Source organism: Fonsecaea monophora (assembly GCF_001642475.1).
Source record: "Fonsecaea monophora strain CBS 269.37 chromosome Unknown Scaff127, whole genome shotgun sequence".
In the NCBI taxonomy this organism is placed as follows: domain Eukaryota; kingdom Fungi; phylum Ascomycota; class Eurotiomycetes; order Chaetothyriales; family Herpotrichiellaceae; genus Fonsecaea; species Fonsecaea monophora.
In genome coordinates, this window is record NW_019174058.1 from 18,780 (window position 1) to 35,347 (window position 16,568).

Consider the following 16,568-nt stretch of genomic DNA (forward strand, 5'->3'; position numbering starts at 1 on the left):
GGTTGAAGTCTCATCAAAAGAGGCTTTCGCAGGTTTTCGCACCAAGCGACTGCCAAGGACGAGCACAAACCCAACTGGGTTTGTGCTGGGGTTTGTGCTGCCCACCACGACCAAATCCAGCAAGCACCACCAGCCTCACAAACACCAGCTTGAACAAGCCTAACCTCTTTGAATCCAACCGCTAATCGACTAAATAGGCCTCCTCTCTCGACATGCAGACCATATTCAGCATCTTTCTCGAGCTTCTCTATCTCCGTTCCACGAGAGACGAAGTACAAATTATCTTCCAGCCGTCTCGGGGACCAGCGGACGAATCGTTCCTCTTCCTACCCTTTACCTATACTTTCCTCGCCTTTCCCTCCATGCCGCAGCGTTTCATCAGCAATGCAGATTAGGTGAATGCAGCGCGCCGGGCGCAGGCTTCCGTTCCGCCATGGTCGCGTTTTGCAGAGATACCTTTCCGCTTTGCCAGGGTGCGCCAGTATACGAGGTTCAGATCCCCTCCATCCTTACCTCTTGAAGCACATCGGGATCTCGGTGACGTGCGAGGCTTGAGCCGTTTCCGAAAGAGGGGTATGCCGCTGGCTACGAGGTGCTTTCAGACAGAGTCCAATGGCGCTCTGACGGGGATTGCGAATCCCGATGGGCGGCACAAATCACTGGACAACACACCCCAATGCGCATGAACAACATAATAATACCCAAGTTCGGGCAAGTGGTTAACCTGCAAGATGGCGCAATGGTTATAATGCAAATTGTTGCTTTCTATGTATTGACTGAACATGCACACTAACAAATAGCTTCACCTTCCCACCGCGGTCCAGGTTGAAGCACCGAAGTTTTTGCGATGCTAAACTCCCCATTACGAATCACTTTGACAAGATCACTTGGTTCGACAAGCACATCCACTCGTGGGCAGGCACTAATGCGTTCGTTCGCCTTTGCTGTTGAGTCACCCAGGCCCGACTAGCATCTGTTGGCGCAGTTTTCGATCTCAAATCTTCAATTTCGACCATCCGCGACCCCTGCCTCGGGCTTTCAGAGTATCGCCGACGTTATGTCTGACTCCCCTAGCGCTCCTCGAGGCCAGCTTTCTTGCGGAATCAATGACATGGCTGAATCGTGTTTTACCAATGCGGTACTCACGGCCCCGCCTCGAACCAGCCGGGACCATTGGTGTATAGAAATGGGACGCATCGAAACTCTGCGATTGGGATGATCCAGACCGTCTCAGCGAAAGCAGGCCTACATCCTCGCCATCGTCATCACTGTTGCTATCCGTGTACTCGACATTGTCGGCATAAGGTTTCTTTATGGATTCCGCATTCTGAGTCGTGCTGTTGTTTTCTCCTGCGCCACGGTAGATTGGGGTACGAGGCTTGCTTTTGATTTTTGGCTTTTCTTTGTCTTGTTCAGGCAACTTCGACCGCATCGGAGAGAAGATGGCGGACATTCTCCTTGGCTGAGATGTGAGGACGGAAGGACGTTCCACCTCTTCCACAACCAGAGGAAGCGGCCTGCGCTTCTGTTGCTCTGATGTGACTTCGGCCGAAGCAGAATCGTGCTTTGTTTGCATTATGAAAACTGTCGACAGCCTCTTGCTTCGGGACTTGACCTCGGATACCACATTCCTTCCACGCTCCGTTGCGCTCGAGAGCAGTGAGGCCCGCTTTCTTTTGCTGCTGATTTTGATGTGGGAGTTCAGCTTCTCGCCTGCACTCTCATGCTTCTCTTGTTGCTCGCTCTCGCATGGCGTCTTCTGCAGCCGCTGGCCCTGCAGCTTGATGGCCTCTCGGATCTTCAGAACATATTCGGGAACTGCTGCGGATTGATCGACGGGACTGGTGCCGTCGTCAATCTGGGTCGCTCCACCAGCTACATGCAAGCAGGGCAGACAATGGATGTCGTGTTCTGCCTCGGGCCATTCTTCTTGAATCGTGTCCATCCGCAACACCTTGTCTGACGCAGCCCCCTGTGCTTTGATGTCGGATGTATCGCGCAGTGCTGCAACGATCGAACAGGGTATCTCCACGTCCGCCGACAATGGCGACGACTGTCTGGGTGCGCTCATATCTGAAAATTTGTTACCAAGGAAAGAAAGTAAGTTGCGCAACTAAACGAACACGAGAAGCAAGCAGATACAAACTGTGAGATCGATGGTGGTATATCTGCACACTGTTGAATTCAGAGGTATATATGTCCTCGACAGAGGGGATACTATCGAGAGATTTATCAAACATTCGCAGGATGGGTCGCCAGAAATAGAAACAAAGAACACACGCACTCCTGACTAGGTCTGACAAAGAATCATGGACCTTGGAAACAATGGTTTGAGAATATGATTGTCGAGGGCTGCGACAAGTATTCTTTCTTCATCGTGGAACAGGACAAAGAATCGCCAAACTCAAAATAGACTGCCTGGGCCATTGGTCACCCTTACCACTTGCCAGCTGGTTGGAATGGACGAACAAACCCAATGTCAAAAGAGGTGGAAAAAAGGACGACAACATTTCGATAGGTTGCTTGTTGGGTTCGAGAACTTCGAAATTTATTCCCAGGCGCGGATATATGTCATCCTAAACTGGCCTCGATTGTCCCGTTGTCGTCTTCACGCGGCAATCGAGTTTCGGTATTCCTGCGCCGTCATCTCCACGCTCTTACCGAGCATGATCACTCGAGGCCCTTCATACTGCCGTCTCAGAAGCAGGTAGAAACTGCCCATGATAATGGTAAGTCCTCCGAAAATGACGCACGTATAATCTACACGAAGATCAGCCGGACGCGCATCTCCAGGCAAAGGAAAGGGGGACAGCCAAAAAGAACGAAAGAAAAAAAGAAACTCACTCATCGTCTCGGCGTCGACGGGCATGGCGAACTAGTATTTGTGGTCAGCATTGAATGTACCAACAACCAGGAGTGAAACGCACCGGAAAGCAGAAAATCACAATAAAAGCCATCATAAACAGGCACGAGACCGTGTTGACGACGAGCCCGATCGCGCCGGGCATATAGAACCGTCCCGGGACGACCTTTGTTCGTCTGGATAGCAGATTCGGCAGTATCGCGGAGAGGTATGAAGCCATGGAGACTACGTAGGGTTAGGAAACGTTCTTCGTCTTGATTGATCGGCTCAGGGGGGAAAGACTTACGGACGATATAAGAGCTGGTGAAGGCGTTAAAGGCCGTCAAGTTACCGACGTAGATACTATACCATGTTAACCCAGAACGCTCAACAGTATTGCAAGGGAGATCAAGGAGACAACGATCTCTCTCTGGTCAGGGACTTACCATCCAAGGATCGTGCAGATCACTGCACACAAAACGATCGAGTTCGCTGGGACTTTCAAGCGCGGAGAGACCTTTGAGAAGAACCCCGCAAAAGGAGTGGCGCGATCACGGGCCAGTGTCCAGAAAATCTAGGCTGTTCGTGAGTAACATCGTCCCCTTCACGAGAGAAATGGCCAGGTGTTGTGGCATAACTCACTCTCGAGGCCGTCAGATAACATCCCATGCAGGCAATCGTGGTGGGCGCAAGGACGAGGAACAAGAGGCCAATAGCTCCAGCACTGGTGCCTGTACCTTGGCGGTAGATCTCGCCGAGTGGGAAGACGTAGCCTGTGTCAAAGAGACTGTCGAGGTCGGTCAGGCCGTAGAGGACCGCAATCAGAAACAGAAGGCCGGTGAGGAAGCCGATGATATATTGCCAAAGCCTGGAAATAGTTCAGTTACGCTTGAAAAAGAAAAGAGGTACGGGGACAGAGACGGTGGAGTCTCACACTGCTACAGGAATGTTTCTGCTGGGACTGTTGGAACTTGTCAGTTGCCGAAGTCTCGTCGCGCAAGGGTGATCAATACTGACTTTTGCATCTCTTCGGCCAAATGACTTGTGAGGTCAGGCACTCCGACCGCAAACGCTCCGTTCAGCATTCCCAGTAGAAAAGCAAATCCAGAACTGCTATACCCCGTCAAATTGGTGAACGAGTTCCAAACCTGATGGGAAGTGGCGTATTCTCTATGCTGCACGTGCGGCATAATAGCTGAGACGAGGACCGTGATCAAGAACCCGGCAATGATGAAGAAGCCCCCGATTTGCTCGAGCAGGGGGATGGCCCTGTTGAAGAACAGCACGACTGCTGCGAAAAGCCAGGCGCAGAACAAGAAGAGCACAAAGACCTGCCACCGCTGATACTCATAGGTTGATGCATTGAGCTGGGCCATCGTAATGATTATAGCTGCCGTGATCTGCAAGGTCACAGCCGTGGCAAAGATCCAGGCGAAGAAGTTCCACCATCCTGCCAAATATCCGCATACACGACCATAACGTGGCCCAGCCGTGACCGTAGCCCAGTGATAGACTCCCGCAGAAGAAGGAATTGCGGAAGCCAGTTCGGCAACACTGGCTGCAATGAACCAGTAAAAGAAGGAGACGACGATGAATTCGTAGATTATGCCAGTGGGACCGCCATTGAAAATGGCCACGGCGATGGTGCCAGCAAGGGCAATCCATACATTGCCGGTGGTGATGGCTGTCGACACAACACTGAAGGAGCTGAAGAGGCGGTCGAGCTCTTGTTTATGGCCAGAGACGTTGATGAACTCATCGTCGCGCACGTCAACGAGACTTGAACGGCGCCTTGCATCAGACTCTTCCGTTTTCCTCGTATCGCCAGGTTGGTGGTCTGCGGTCTTTTCATGCTCCATGCTAGCTGAGGGAATGAACTGAATGAAGAGCAAGGAAGTACAGCTCACACACATGCCATGTTCTTTTAAGAAACATTTACCGCACCGATCGATAGGTCGGCAATGATGTAAAAGGGAAAGCTCCATCACTCACCAATAAAGTTTTGTTGATAAGAAAGCTGCTTTCCCACCCTTGGGTCTAGTGAAAGATAAGCATCTAACGGGCGAGCACGGCGACTTACTCTGATGGGCCATGGTCCAGGAGTGTCTAGAGCTTGAAAGTACCACCCTATAGCGAGCCAAAGCAGGTCCATTGACTCCGATTGGGGACTGTGAGCACTCGGTTGATTCCTCCAACATCATTCATCAACAGGAGAGAGCATGCAAAGCCGACGGGGTTTTGCGACAGCTTGCGGGGGCTCAGCTGGGTTAGCGTAGGTTGTCATGGCACAGCGAGCTTTGTTCCAAGGCTGTCTGCAGAATTGTCTTTTTTGATGATTGTGTTTGTCTGCTGGAGGAAGAAAGGGAGATGAGTTGGCGGTGGTGGTGGTGACTGAGGGCGTAAAATGGGCGACATGTGACTTGCCCAGACTTTTCCCGAAAAGGGCATCTTTGCCGTCAAGCAACATCCAATTCTCCTCCACTTGTCTCGACACTGGCACGGACTGGCAAGCAATTCATGCGATGTGCCTTGGATCATATTCGACGACTGAAAGGAGACTCTCGCTGCCCATATATCCATCTTGCTAGCCATTCCAGACCACAACCAAGGAGAGCACAAAAACCCTCTATAAAATGCAGCCCCGAGTTTGCCCGAGTCTACGCAAGGCCTTCAAGATCCAGGTCCAGGGGAATGGATGCACGAGGCAAGGGTTAAGACATCTCTCAACGGCGGGGGCAGGCGCACGAGCGATAATATGCCCTTCCGTGAAGAGCTCATGTCCGCGTAGCACACAGACACCATGTCGAATCCCGACAGCATTCATGGGCGTCAGATATCAAAGCACATCCGCGGCGACGTCGAACGGCGCTGCTCTTCCTCGCGTCCTGGTCAATGACATGGCCAACCAAGAACTCATCGTGGACTTCAACACAGGTGTGGCACTACGGTACCCGTCATTTTGGCTGAGAGATCATTGTCCCTGCCCGGAATGCCAACATCCAAGCACCCATCAGCGACAACTCGACACTTTTGCCATCGATCCAGAGGTCAAAGTCTCGAGTGTCCAGTCCACACCGGAAGGGCTAGAAGTCACTTGGCCAGCAACGGCGACGACAGACTCGGCAGCCGCAAGCGGTGATAGCGTATCTGATGCTAACGGGAAAGGGAGACACCGAAGCGTGTACCCGTGGGAATGGCTACAGACCCATCCCCCTTTTATACAAGCCACCAACAAGGCTGCTGCGCCGGCCGTTCCTAAGAGAAACTGGACGCACGTCTCTCCTTCGTCGACGTCACTACCTCGAGTACCCTTCCCGTCAATCATGGACAACTCGTCCACGTTGGGCCTTGCCCAGTTTCTCGAGTCCATCCACACCTACGGTCTCTGCTTTATCCCTTCCACGCCACCCACACCGAGCGCGACGCAATCCCTCGTCGAACGCATCTCGCACATTCGGCCCACGCATTACGGCGGCTTCTGGGACTTCACCTCGGAGCCCAACCCGATCGACACAGCGTACACCGACGACTATTTACCACCACACACCGACACGACCTACTTCACCGACCCGGCGGGGCTGCAGCTCTTCCACTGTCTCACCCCCGCCGACAAGGGCGGCGAGTCGACCTTCGTAGACGGCTTCGCGGCTGCCACGCGCCTGTACGAGAAATTCCCCCAACACTACCGCGCGCTGAGCACGTACCCGGTGACATCGGCCGCGCTGGGCTCGTCAGCCGGGGAATTCTACAACACGGCCAGCTCGGTCCAGGGCTACCCCGTGCTAGTGCACTCGTCGCCGCCTGGGCCCCCGCAGCACCAAGGTGCGAGCCCGACCTCTCTGGTCCAGATCCGATGGAACAACCTCGACCGGGTGCCGCCGACGTCGACGCCGCCGCCGTTCCCGAACCACACGGCCCTGAAGGCGTGGTACGCGGCCGCGCGCGAGTGGAGCCGCATCCTCGAGAGCCCCGAGTTCCTCATCACCGTGATGCTGCGGCCCGGCGAGCCCGTCATCTTCGACAACTGGCGCGTCCTGCACGGCCGGCTCGGCTTCGAGGGCAAGCGGCGCATCTGCGGCGCGTACATCGGCATGGACGATTTCCGCGCCAAGTGCAGAGGTCTGGGAGTCGTTGATGTGTAAATACATATTCTAGAGATTCGTGGGTCGAGGTTCGAGGGGAGTTGTTTGTGACCCGGCTTGACTTGGGGTGCACGGCTGCGAAAAATGGATTTGACGGGTGGAGAAAGAGTATTAGTGGATAGAGACGTCCGTCAGGGGATGGTACGGTAGTTTGGCAGAGAGACAAAAGAAACAAACAAAACGGTTCGTGTCTTGGCCAGCTAGCTCGGTATGTGTATGTACACATGCACCTACAGTACATATACGGGTAGGTAATCTACCTGTTGTATACAAGGACGAGTTACCTAGGTAGATGAATAAAAATGCAGAGCAAGAGCAAGAGCAAGGGTATGAGCAGCAGCCAAAGGATACGCACTGTACTATGCTGTGCTGTGCTGTACTATGCTGTAGTGTACTGCGCTGTACTATACGATGACAACTGCGAAGATCGAGTTACTTCGCCGCCGCCGCCGCCATCACCACCATCCCATCGTCTGCGCCACGACTGACTATCTATACACGTCAAAAGCGAATGGATATTTTCGGGGACGTCCATATCCTTCCTGGCTAGATAAAGTCGTTCAGCAGCACCGAGGATGATGGAGATACCAGGTCAATCAATCAAGCAAAGGCTCATTAGTCACTCAATCAGTCACTCAGTCGACTGCCATATGGATCGTGATCAATTACTTTGCATGGATGTCAGCTATCTCTGTGCGACTCGATCAGGCTGCCAATGCAACGAATGCTGCTCGAGTAACAACTGTAAGGCACACGCCCCAAGCACAAATACCAATGCAGACAAGAAAAAGAATGCCATGCCCTCAACGATTTATCCCAAGTTCAGCCCGTCAGTCAAAGCACAAGTTCCAGATCATCCGTCACGATTTGTATGTCCGGTTGTTTCATCTCGTTTTGTCGCACGCCCATCGGTGCCCTGTCCATTCAGCTAGAAGTTTCTTGCAATATCCTTGTGCTTGAACACTATGCCAAAGCCAATGTTCATGTCTCTCCCCCCATGCGACGTTGGTCGTGACAGATATCATATCGTAAAAAGTCCTGATACCAAGACCCTTTGGGCCTAAGCTCCACTTGTATTATCTCTCTCAGCTCTCCAGCTCGCCATTCTCCCCTTGAAAGACAAATGCTGTTAACGCTATCCCCTGCCGTGTCCCATATGATAATGTGAATTTTCACAATCCTCTAGGCCCTCGGTGTTGTCGCAAGGTGACTTGTTTTTGACCTTTGAACTCCTTGTCACTATTGGCTGTCACAATGCCCCGTCTGCTGTTAAAAGCCAATTTAGTTACCAACTTCTTTTCAGATCGAGAACAGCTGCTCCCACTCAGAGACGCGACGGAAATCGAGATACATGTCGTAGACGTTGCAATCCAGGCCTTGGTCCGCATCCAGCTTCTTCCGATGTTCGGCCATGCGCACGATCTCATTGTGGCGCATATCCACAAGGGCCTGGAATCGGTTGCGCTGCTGGCGAAGGACATGGATCTCGATGTCGAGCTGGCGGAGAAACGAGGGCGCGACTCGCGGTCGCAGGTTGTAGTAGTAGGCTGCGCGGGAGCAGTAGTCTTTGATTTCTTGGTTGCGCGCGACGACGGTGCGGCGGAGGTGGTCGAGCGCGCTAAGCTGACGGTTGAGGAGACCTTCAATCTCGCTGCGGTTGTCGGGTAGAGGGTCAGGCTGGATGGTGAGCGGGTCGTACTTTGAGTCCGATGACGCGTCGCTCTTCTTGCTGTCGTTTGTGGCAGCGCGTCTCAACGACGAGAAGACCGACTTGATGCTGTTCAAGCTGTTGCTAGAGGTGTTCGCCTCCTCCTCGACATTGCTGTTCAGGTTCTCCGTGGAAGACATATTTGATGTATGTGTCACTATGAGATGGCGTGGTGTGGTTGTGGATGTGGATGTGGATGTAGATGTAGATGGGGATGTTGTTTGTTTGTTTCTGCTTCTCCTTAAGAGTTTGTTTGTGGGTGTCTTTGACTTGGGATCTGGGGTGAAGGGCGTCCTGGTTAGACTCATCTGGTAGTTTAGTCGAGAGTAGCACTTGCTTCAACAGGACAAAGTCACTGGATGGCAATGACGTCCTCGTTGTGCCAACAGAAGGTCTGGGAGGCCAGCGGACGTCACTATCAACGGCAACATCGATGGCAGCCCGTTTGTTCGGTCGGCGTACGCTCTTCCCCTGAGCTCGTGCAAAAGACGATTCCCCTTCCACAAAAAACAAGTCACAGCAGATATATCACCGCTATCAGAAGCTCGGGAGACGTCACAAATCCGACAGGATTCCCTCAGAGTATCAACGGTGCCATGGCCCATGAAGAGAAGAGGTGAGAGCTAGAGTTTGCTGCTGGCATCCCGATACAAAGAAAAGGTAGCACGAGACAATGAGCAGAAAGGGAATGTATTGTCTACTCATTTCACTATCGTTGAGGTGGCGCGCAGAAGAGATACATCGCCTCAACGACGGAACAGTGAAACGACGACAACCACATACATTCACAATGCCCAACCGTTGTATCCCACACGAATAAAAGTGATGACCGAACCACACTCAGTGGCGTTCCAGATCCTTGACTCACCCCCATCCTGCCAATGTCCAGCTAGTCCTCTCGCTGCCTTTGGTTGCTGTGCTGCGCTGTTGATGAAGGGCACTAGGATCTAGGTCGCGATGTGCTCCGGCCAGTCCATGAGAGAGGAATCTCTCCCTCTCAATTTCAACAAAGGATTTCGCCTTCAGACTGGCGACAAGGCTGGCACCAGCCCATGGTCCAAGAGATTCGACCTGCCGCAGGATGGCAGTAACAGGTTGCTGCGCATCCTTCGATTTCTGCTTGAAGAGTCGTTGCTCAACAAAGTCGTCGGTCCCTGGGGGATTGAGGTCATGTCGAGTATCAGGGGGGGCGGCCCTCGCTTGAGCCAGTTCTGCAAGGCTGCTGCGCTTGACCTTCGTGTGTTTCCCCCGGATAGGTGTCCATCCGTGCTCGCTGATGATGGTATTGGTTGTTTCCAGGACCTGTTGTGACAAACCCGCCAGAGATGAACCCCTACCTAAAAAGATAATCCTTGACATGCAAATACCCCGAACATCCGACGACACAGCCAGAAGCGTTGCGTACAGAAGTTGACTAATTGACTGTTCATGATCGTCCCGATAATCATCGGTCTTTGGTGCGACTAGTGTGTCGAGAGATGCTTCGCACAATGCCCGTCTCGAGATAGCGGTGGGTCGAGAAGATGTATCCGTTGGCCAGTCAATCACCAAGGTTTGAGTTTCACCACCAGAGGCCCCAGCATCTCCTTGGTCCTCCAGATTCAATTTTGATGTCCTTGCTGCTAAATCATCTTTCGCGATTGGAAATAATGCATGACATGCACCAGCGCGATCCACAAACTCCTCCACGAAGTCAAAATCCAGCACGAGAGAATCACGAATCGACTCATCTTGCTCGTTCTTGATTCTCTCCAAGAGCGCCCCGATCTTCAAAATCAAAGCCTTCATGGCGCGGATACTCCTCCGGACGTGTATTTCGCGATACTCGTAGATTGCCGTCACCACCGTTTCCTCCCAGCCTACCTCCACAACCAGACCCGATCGCAATCCGGCCCCAACAATGGACATGGTGGGTGCCGGCAACAGCGTGATAGTAGAGTACTTCCATCGCTCGAACAGAAGTGTCAATACTGTCGATAGTACGGGATGAGGTACTAACGAAGGCAAGACCAGAACCAAACGTGCAGTGCCCGCGTCCACCAACAGATATTTGTTGTATGCCTCCCGCACTGCTCGTTCCAGCTTGTCTTCCAACAGCCCCAAGTCGACATCCCTCAGATCATTTCTCCACAGTTCATACTCCTTGCTCTTCAATGCCAGATCTTGCCTGCGTCTTCTGAATCCCGGGAGATAGGAGCGATAGTCACCCACTCGCCCAGCGTTCTGGGAGGTGAACGGGATGAAACACTGCGGTCCACTCTCGCCCTGAAAGCCAGCGCTGAGGCCACGAGGGTCAATCTCGATGATGATGGGATCTTCTTCGGCGCGAAAAGAGTACGAGCCGGGCGAAGACTGGGCGGAGGAGATGAAGCGACCGGTGGGTGTGTGAGGGCTGCCGGATTGCTGGCGTGAAGATGCTTCGCGGAGACTGGGGCGGATGGCGGAGGCGACGGTGGATGCCATTGCTCGGTCAATTCTGCTTGTCGTCGCCCCCACCTCCCTTGCAAATAAGTGAATTGTTGTACAGAGCTTGTGGCACGGAGGCTGGTTCACGTAGATCAGACGTTGTCGTTGCAAAATCTCCATTAACGCGACATCCTTTGACCAATCAGATACGCGATCCCTGGCTTAGTCATCAGCGCGTCTACAGATCAAAGCAATATTAATTCGGCATCTACATTTTCATATATCTTCGAAACACTCGGTACACTAACTGACGTTAGAGAATTAATTGCGCCGGCTGGCTGAATTTTACGACATATCAAAGATGAATCTCACATCGTCTAATATGCATCGAGATAGAACGATTGATATTCGCAGCCGTGTCCGAGCAGCTGGTACGTGTTTCAACTAGGACACAGCTCGGTAAGATGATTGGTTCTCAACAGCGACCTACCGCCCTGTTCATGTGCAGCGAGGGATCGTCCATGGCTCTCCCTAAACCTTCTGGGTTTGTGAAGGGAGAAGCAAGGCGAGGTCCATAAAGAGCTTACAGGATCATGGGAAGCACAGGCAAATAGATGCGGAGGACTTCGTATTCTCCGTATTTGATCTACAACCTTCTCGCACACGGGCCGACTCCATACCTACCAGGGAACTCGGCAAGCCGCAAAGCGCTCCAAAGAAGTTGCCTTGCTGAAGCTGCCACCAATAAACACTCGGTATGTCCACTCCCAAACTCCCACTCTTTTATCCTTGACCGATCGACCTTTCACATTGCGATCCAATCCCTGATACATTGCGCCTCTGAGCACCTCTATATTTACTTCGATTGATCAATTGGATCGGATTTTTCCGTGTTCCTTACATATCGGCCCCCACTTGGCCCTGGGCTAGACACCACCAAGCGGCAGCTGTAACGGCTTGGTGACGGTAGACGCCCCGCTAGCAAGGTGTCGAATCAATTCAGAGCGTCCTTTTTAGGAATGCTCATCTCAGAAACACTGGGTCGGCATCGTCGCCTCGAGCCGTTACAGACGACTTGCAAAATCTCTAATTCGGCGTCAAGGGGGCCGCACAGCGCAGAGATTGAACGTGGCCGACACAATGTTCACGTTTCATGCTTCATATGTGGCCTTCGTGGCAGCCGGTCTTTGACATCCATCTCGCTCTATTTACTCCTACATTGATTCCCACCTCGGTCAACGCCAATGGTCTTCCTCTCGAGCTCTCACTTGACCCGTATCTCGGGATCAACATCTTTGCGGCGAAGGGCAGGTATCTACCCCAGAATTACACCGACAGCCTTCAAGCCTTTTCCGTTGCCAGCATGGCTGCTCGCGGGAGTAAAGTCGATCCTTATAGTACCTTGCCAGAGTCCTATCAGGTTTGTATTGAAGCTCTATCTACAAGAGTGCGGTCTTCTGACGACAACTCCAGCCTTCTTATCCCGAAGTCTATCACCCTAAAGAGCTTGATCGCACAGAGAAATCGACAGAGTACATATTGCCCAGTGGTGCAAGCAACGACGGCAACGATAGAAACAACCAACACAGGCTACCATTTGGCTGGACTCCAACGATTTTCGGAATTGTCACAGCTCTGGCCACTGCTATAATTGTAGCCGCCATAGTCGGAGGAGGAGTTGGTGGCGCCTGCGCTAATTCTCAAAGGTATGGGACTGGCAAAGACATCGACCTATCGCAGATTACAACATGTGGCTGACAATAGAGCAGAGCCTTGAAGACAGCTTCCTCGGAAGCGGTAACAGCAACTTCAACTATACATTTGGCAGCTTCAGCACCAACTTCATCAATTCCTTCATCTGTCTCTGCTTCCGCCGCCCTCGCTACTGACTACACCGCTCTAGTCGACACCCAGATATCGAGCCTCGCCCTTGACTGTCCAACTTTGGATGGTCAAAGCTACCCATCCAAGTGGGAGGGCCAATTGTTCAGTCTGAACTGCGACTTTCTGTACAATGACGGCGATCTCGCTTCCGTTTTTGTCTACACGTGGCAGGATTGCGTCGAGGCATGTGCTTCCATAAACCACTACGCAGAAATGAACGGTGGCTCGAACACCACCTGCATACATGCGGTATTTCAGGCAGGGTTGGACCAGAACGTGGTCGATTGGAATCGGAATTGCTGGTTGAAGAGTAACAAGGCTGTGGTTGGGACGGCTGATCCGGCAAGCGAGATCCTGTCAGCTGATGTAGTTTTTTGACGAAGTCCGGGGTCCGTGACGTTAATAACCGTTGGAAAATGTTTCTGGAGTTGGGAGTTCCCGTGAGAATAATGAAAATGATACCTGGGGGGTTGCTTTCAATGACATATTACTGGCATTGCATCAATGCCTGTGTACAACAGCCTCGTCTTCTGTATGGCCGAATATTCGTCTCGTAGCATTCCTTCCGAGTGATCAAACCGCACAACCGCAACATATCTTCGTCCCGATCCCGACTGTGGGTTTTACTTTTCCCAGCAAAGAACGAGCCTGCCACACCTCTGTACCTAGGTAGGTCACGTAGGTGTGGGTGGTTATCGCCTGCCAATTTCCATTGTGCCACAGCCGAAGTTTTGCCGCGAAGCAAGAACGTCAACCATGTTGCCATGTCAACAAATGAACTCAAAAGGGGAAGAAACGACGACGGCTTCAACAGCTTCAACGACGCCACGCCCCAGAGAATCGAGCGATGAAAGGATAGGAGGCAAGAGGCCACGTTTAAAATTACTCAAATGTGAGGACAACCTCTGGTTGAGGAGATGGGCATCCCTGGGTAAGTCGACCCATATCAACCACATATTCCTGATCGACGGTGGCATAAAGCCTATGGCAAGCAATATTGTTGCCTCGAAGAACCAAGAGGCCAATCCATCGAAAAGGGGAACCAAAAAAAGCCCCAGCATCATGAGCAGAATCCTATGCTAACCCTGACATGCTTGCCGTTTTATGACAGCCTTTTGAAAGAAATCGGCAAAGGCGAACGCGTGGCTCTTTCCCGCCTCTCTATCGAGCATTTGCAGAAACAATCTCGACCCCTTCGCATCGCCATTGATGCCGCAATCTGGAATTTCCAGACTCAGCACGGCGGGCAAGGGGGCAAAAACCCGGCCCTTCGGACACTCTTCTACCGCCTTGTCAAGTTACTAGCTTTGCCTGTTCAGCCCGTCTTCGTCTATGATGGCAAGAATAAACCTCTCACGAAACGGGGACGGACAGTGTCGAAATGGCATGGGGGATGCGTCGAGAGCGAAATGTCAAAGGGTTTAGTTTCTCTGTTTCGATATCCCACGCACGTGGCGCCGGGGGAAGCCGAGGCAGAGTGTGCGATGCTTCAGCGGAAAGGGATCGTGGATGCGGTTATGACACAGGATGTTGATGCCATCATGTTTGGCTCTGGCCTCACGCTACGGGATTGGTCCAAGGAGGGAAATGGGAAGAAAGGCAACAAGACTGCTACACATGTGAGCGTTTTGGATTTGCATCGGGTGAAGAAGCTCAGCGGGTTAGATCCTGAGGGAATGATTCTGGTAGCACTCTTGAGCGGTGGTGATTATGATGAGGATGGCGTTGCCGGAATTGGAAGTACGCTGGCATGCGAGATCGCCAGGGCAGGGTTTGGAAGCGACCTTTTGGACCTAGTGAGGAGCGGAGACGAAAATGGAATCACAGAATGGAGGGAACGACTACAATTCGAGCTCGAGACCAACGAAAGCGGCTATTTCAAGATGAAAAGGAAATCGATACGCATTCCCGACAACTTCCCCGACAGAAAGATACTGGGATACTATATGAATCCTGCAGTCACACCAGCGGACGAATTGAAGAGATTGGAAAAGTCATGGGTCAAGGCCTGGGATGGAGAAATCGATATGCAAGCCCTGCGTGTCTATGCTGCGGAAATGTTCGACTGGATGTACAAACCAGGTGCTTGGAAGTTTGTGCGAGTGATGGCCCCGGCTCTCCTTGCGGACCGGCTACAACGTGGTGCAGCAGCATCGCATATCACATCTTCTGACCAAATCACCGAACGACGGCAGCATTTTGTGAGTGACGGAATCCCAGAACTCAGGGTGACGGTGATCCCAGGGGAAGTCGTTGGACTGGATCTCGCTGCGGAAAAGGACAGCCCCGAATATCTACAACTTCTTGCCGAAGAAGAGAATGAAGGGTTGGAGGGAGAACCGGAAAACGCAGGTACGGACGGAAATGCGCCTCTGAGCCCGTCCAAGAAACGCAAATCTCCTCCCTGGCTGCCCCATGCGCCAGAAAAGATGTGGATTGCCCAGACCATTGTCGAGATCGGGGCTCGCGAGCACGTCCGACGGTGGGAACAGATCCAGTTCGAGATCAACAATGATCCCAAGAAGTTTGCTGCGCGGAAGTGTGCAAAGCAGAAAGAGAAAAAGTCGAAAACGACTGGAGGTATGCAGCCTGGGGCTCTTTTAAACTACGTCGTCACTGCCAAAGAGGCTGCTGTGCCTGAGGTATACCCTGCAAAGTCCATCTCATCGCCTCGTCCCCGCCCAAAGGCCAACGTCAGCGAACCACGAAGGTCCAAGTCCACCAAATCCAAATCCAGCCAGATGAACGATGGGCAGTCCCCCACGATATTTGAGCATCTCAAGTCCACCAAGAGTCGTCATGATTTCCATGAGACAGCGTCAGCACGCGACAGTGTATCGTTTGACACTGTCAGAACCGGTATTGGCAGTGGAGACGACCCATTCATACTCAGCGAGCAGACCTGTAGTGGCAAACATTCAAGGCCCTCGACTTCAAGCTCGACAAAGACGGGACGGCGGATCGTACACAAGTCATCTCCGCTTTATGGAAACATGATTCACCCGATGCTCCACGATACAAGGCCACCTGTGCTCTCGCAACGCGAAAAAAGGTCAGAGAAGGTCTTCGCAAAGGTGACATCGGGAGAGGACCTATCCAGAAATGCGATCGAAGAGGAATCCCTCCCCTTCTCTTCGCCAGTCCGGGGAAAATCCAACTCAGCAGTGGACCATGGAGAAACGCAGGAAGCCTTGGATTCGCTCAGCAACATCACACGGCGGACGCCCAGGAAAAGAGCAAATAAGTACCGAGCTCTCACCGAGGTTGGAGGATCGAGTGAGAGCCTCGTCGAACCTCAACGGCGTATCGTGAGTTTCTTTAGGCCATATGTGCGCGAGAAGGCGCCACCGTCCCAAGCAGCACCAGTCGAAGGAGAAAGTCGTCCAGTCGAAGTTCTGCCAAAGCTAACGTCGGAAAAGTCTGCAAACCCATCTTCGGCCATGCACATCCATGCAATTCCCAGGTCAAGTCTTCCAGGCACGTGGAAAGAAGTCGAATGCGAATCGGGCTCGAGTACTCAGATATACCCTTCTCTAGCGTCCCCCCGTCGTGCTCGATTGAGCATAATCGACCTAACGTCCGATTA

At 52.4% G+C, this 16,568-nt stretch overlaps 6 protein-coding genes across 6 annotated transcripts; 2 read left to right on the top strand and 4 right to left on the bottom strand.

Moving 5' to 3' along the window:
- Positions 1 to 994: 994 nt before the first annotated feature.
- AYO21_10664 (hypothetical protein) lies at positions 995 to 2,071 on the bottom strand (the record flags this gene model as incomplete). The annotated part of the gene is made up of 1 exon (XM_022660574.1): positions 995 to 2,071. The coding sequence occupies one exon, from the start codon at positions 2,069 to 2,071 to the stop codon at positions 995 to 997; it is 1,077 nt and encodes a 358-aa protein (XP_022507098.1).
- A 537-nt stretch (positions 2,072 to 2,608) lies between these two features.
- AYO21_10665 (hypothetical protein) lies at positions 2,609 to 4,701 on the bottom strand (the record flags this gene model as incomplete). The annotated part of the gene is made up of 8 exons (XM_022660575.1): positions 2,609 to 2,760; positions 2,845 to 2,875; positions 2,928 to 3,088; positions 3,150 to 3,205; positions 3,289 to 3,416; positions 3,485 to 3,710; positions 3,777 to 3,803; positions 3,860 to 4,701. The coding sequence occupies 8 exons, from the start codon at positions 4,699 to 4,701 to the stop codon at positions 2,609 to 2,611; spliced, it is 1,623 nt and encodes a 540-aa protein (XP_022507099.1).
- A 963-nt stretch (positions 4,702 to 5,664) lies between these two features.
- AYO21_10666 (trimethyllysine dioxygenase) lies at positions 5,665 to 6,984 on the top strand (the record flags this gene model as incomplete). Its single annotated transcript, XM_022660576.1, has 1 exon — positions 5,665 to 6,984. The coding sequence occupies one exon, from the start codon at positions 5,665 to 5,667 to the stop codon at positions 6,982 to 6,984; it is 1,320 nt and encodes a 439-aa protein (XP_022507100.1).
- Positions 6,985 to 8,283: 1,299 nt separating this feature from the next.
- On the bottom strand, positions 8,284 to 8,832 carry AYO21_10667 (hypothetical protein; the record flags this gene model as incomplete). Its single annotated transcript, XM_022660577.1, has 1 exon — positions 8,284 to 8,832. One exon carries the CDS (start codon positions 8,830 to 8,832, stop codon positions 8,284 to 8,286), a length of 549 nt encoding a protein of 182 aa, XP_022507101.1.
- Positions 8,833 to 9,556: 724 nt separating this feature from the next.
- On the bottom strand, positions 9,557 to 11,155 carry AYO21_10668 (hypothetical protein; the record flags this gene model as incomplete). Its single annotated transcript, XM_022660578.1, has 1 exon — positions 9,557 to 11,155. One exon carries the CDS (start codon positions 11,153 to 11,155, stop codon positions 9,557 to 9,559), a length of 1,599 nt encoding a protein of 532 aa, XP_022507102.1.
- A 1,096-nt stretch (positions 11,156 to 12,251) lies between these two features.
- Positions 12,252 to 16,226, top strand: AYO21_10669 (starch phosphorylase; the record flags this gene model as incomplete). The annotated part of the gene is made up of 5 exons (XM_022660579.1): positions 12,252 to 12,518; positions 12,572 to 12,804; positions 12,868 to 13,338; positions 14,094 to 15,831; positions 15,891 to 16,226. 5 exons carry the CDS (start codon positions 12,252 to 12,254, stop codon positions 16,224 to 16,226), a joined length of 3,045 nt encoding a protein of 1,014 aa, XP_022507103.1.
- Between the last annotated feature and the right edge of the window lie 342 nt (positions 16,227 to 16,568).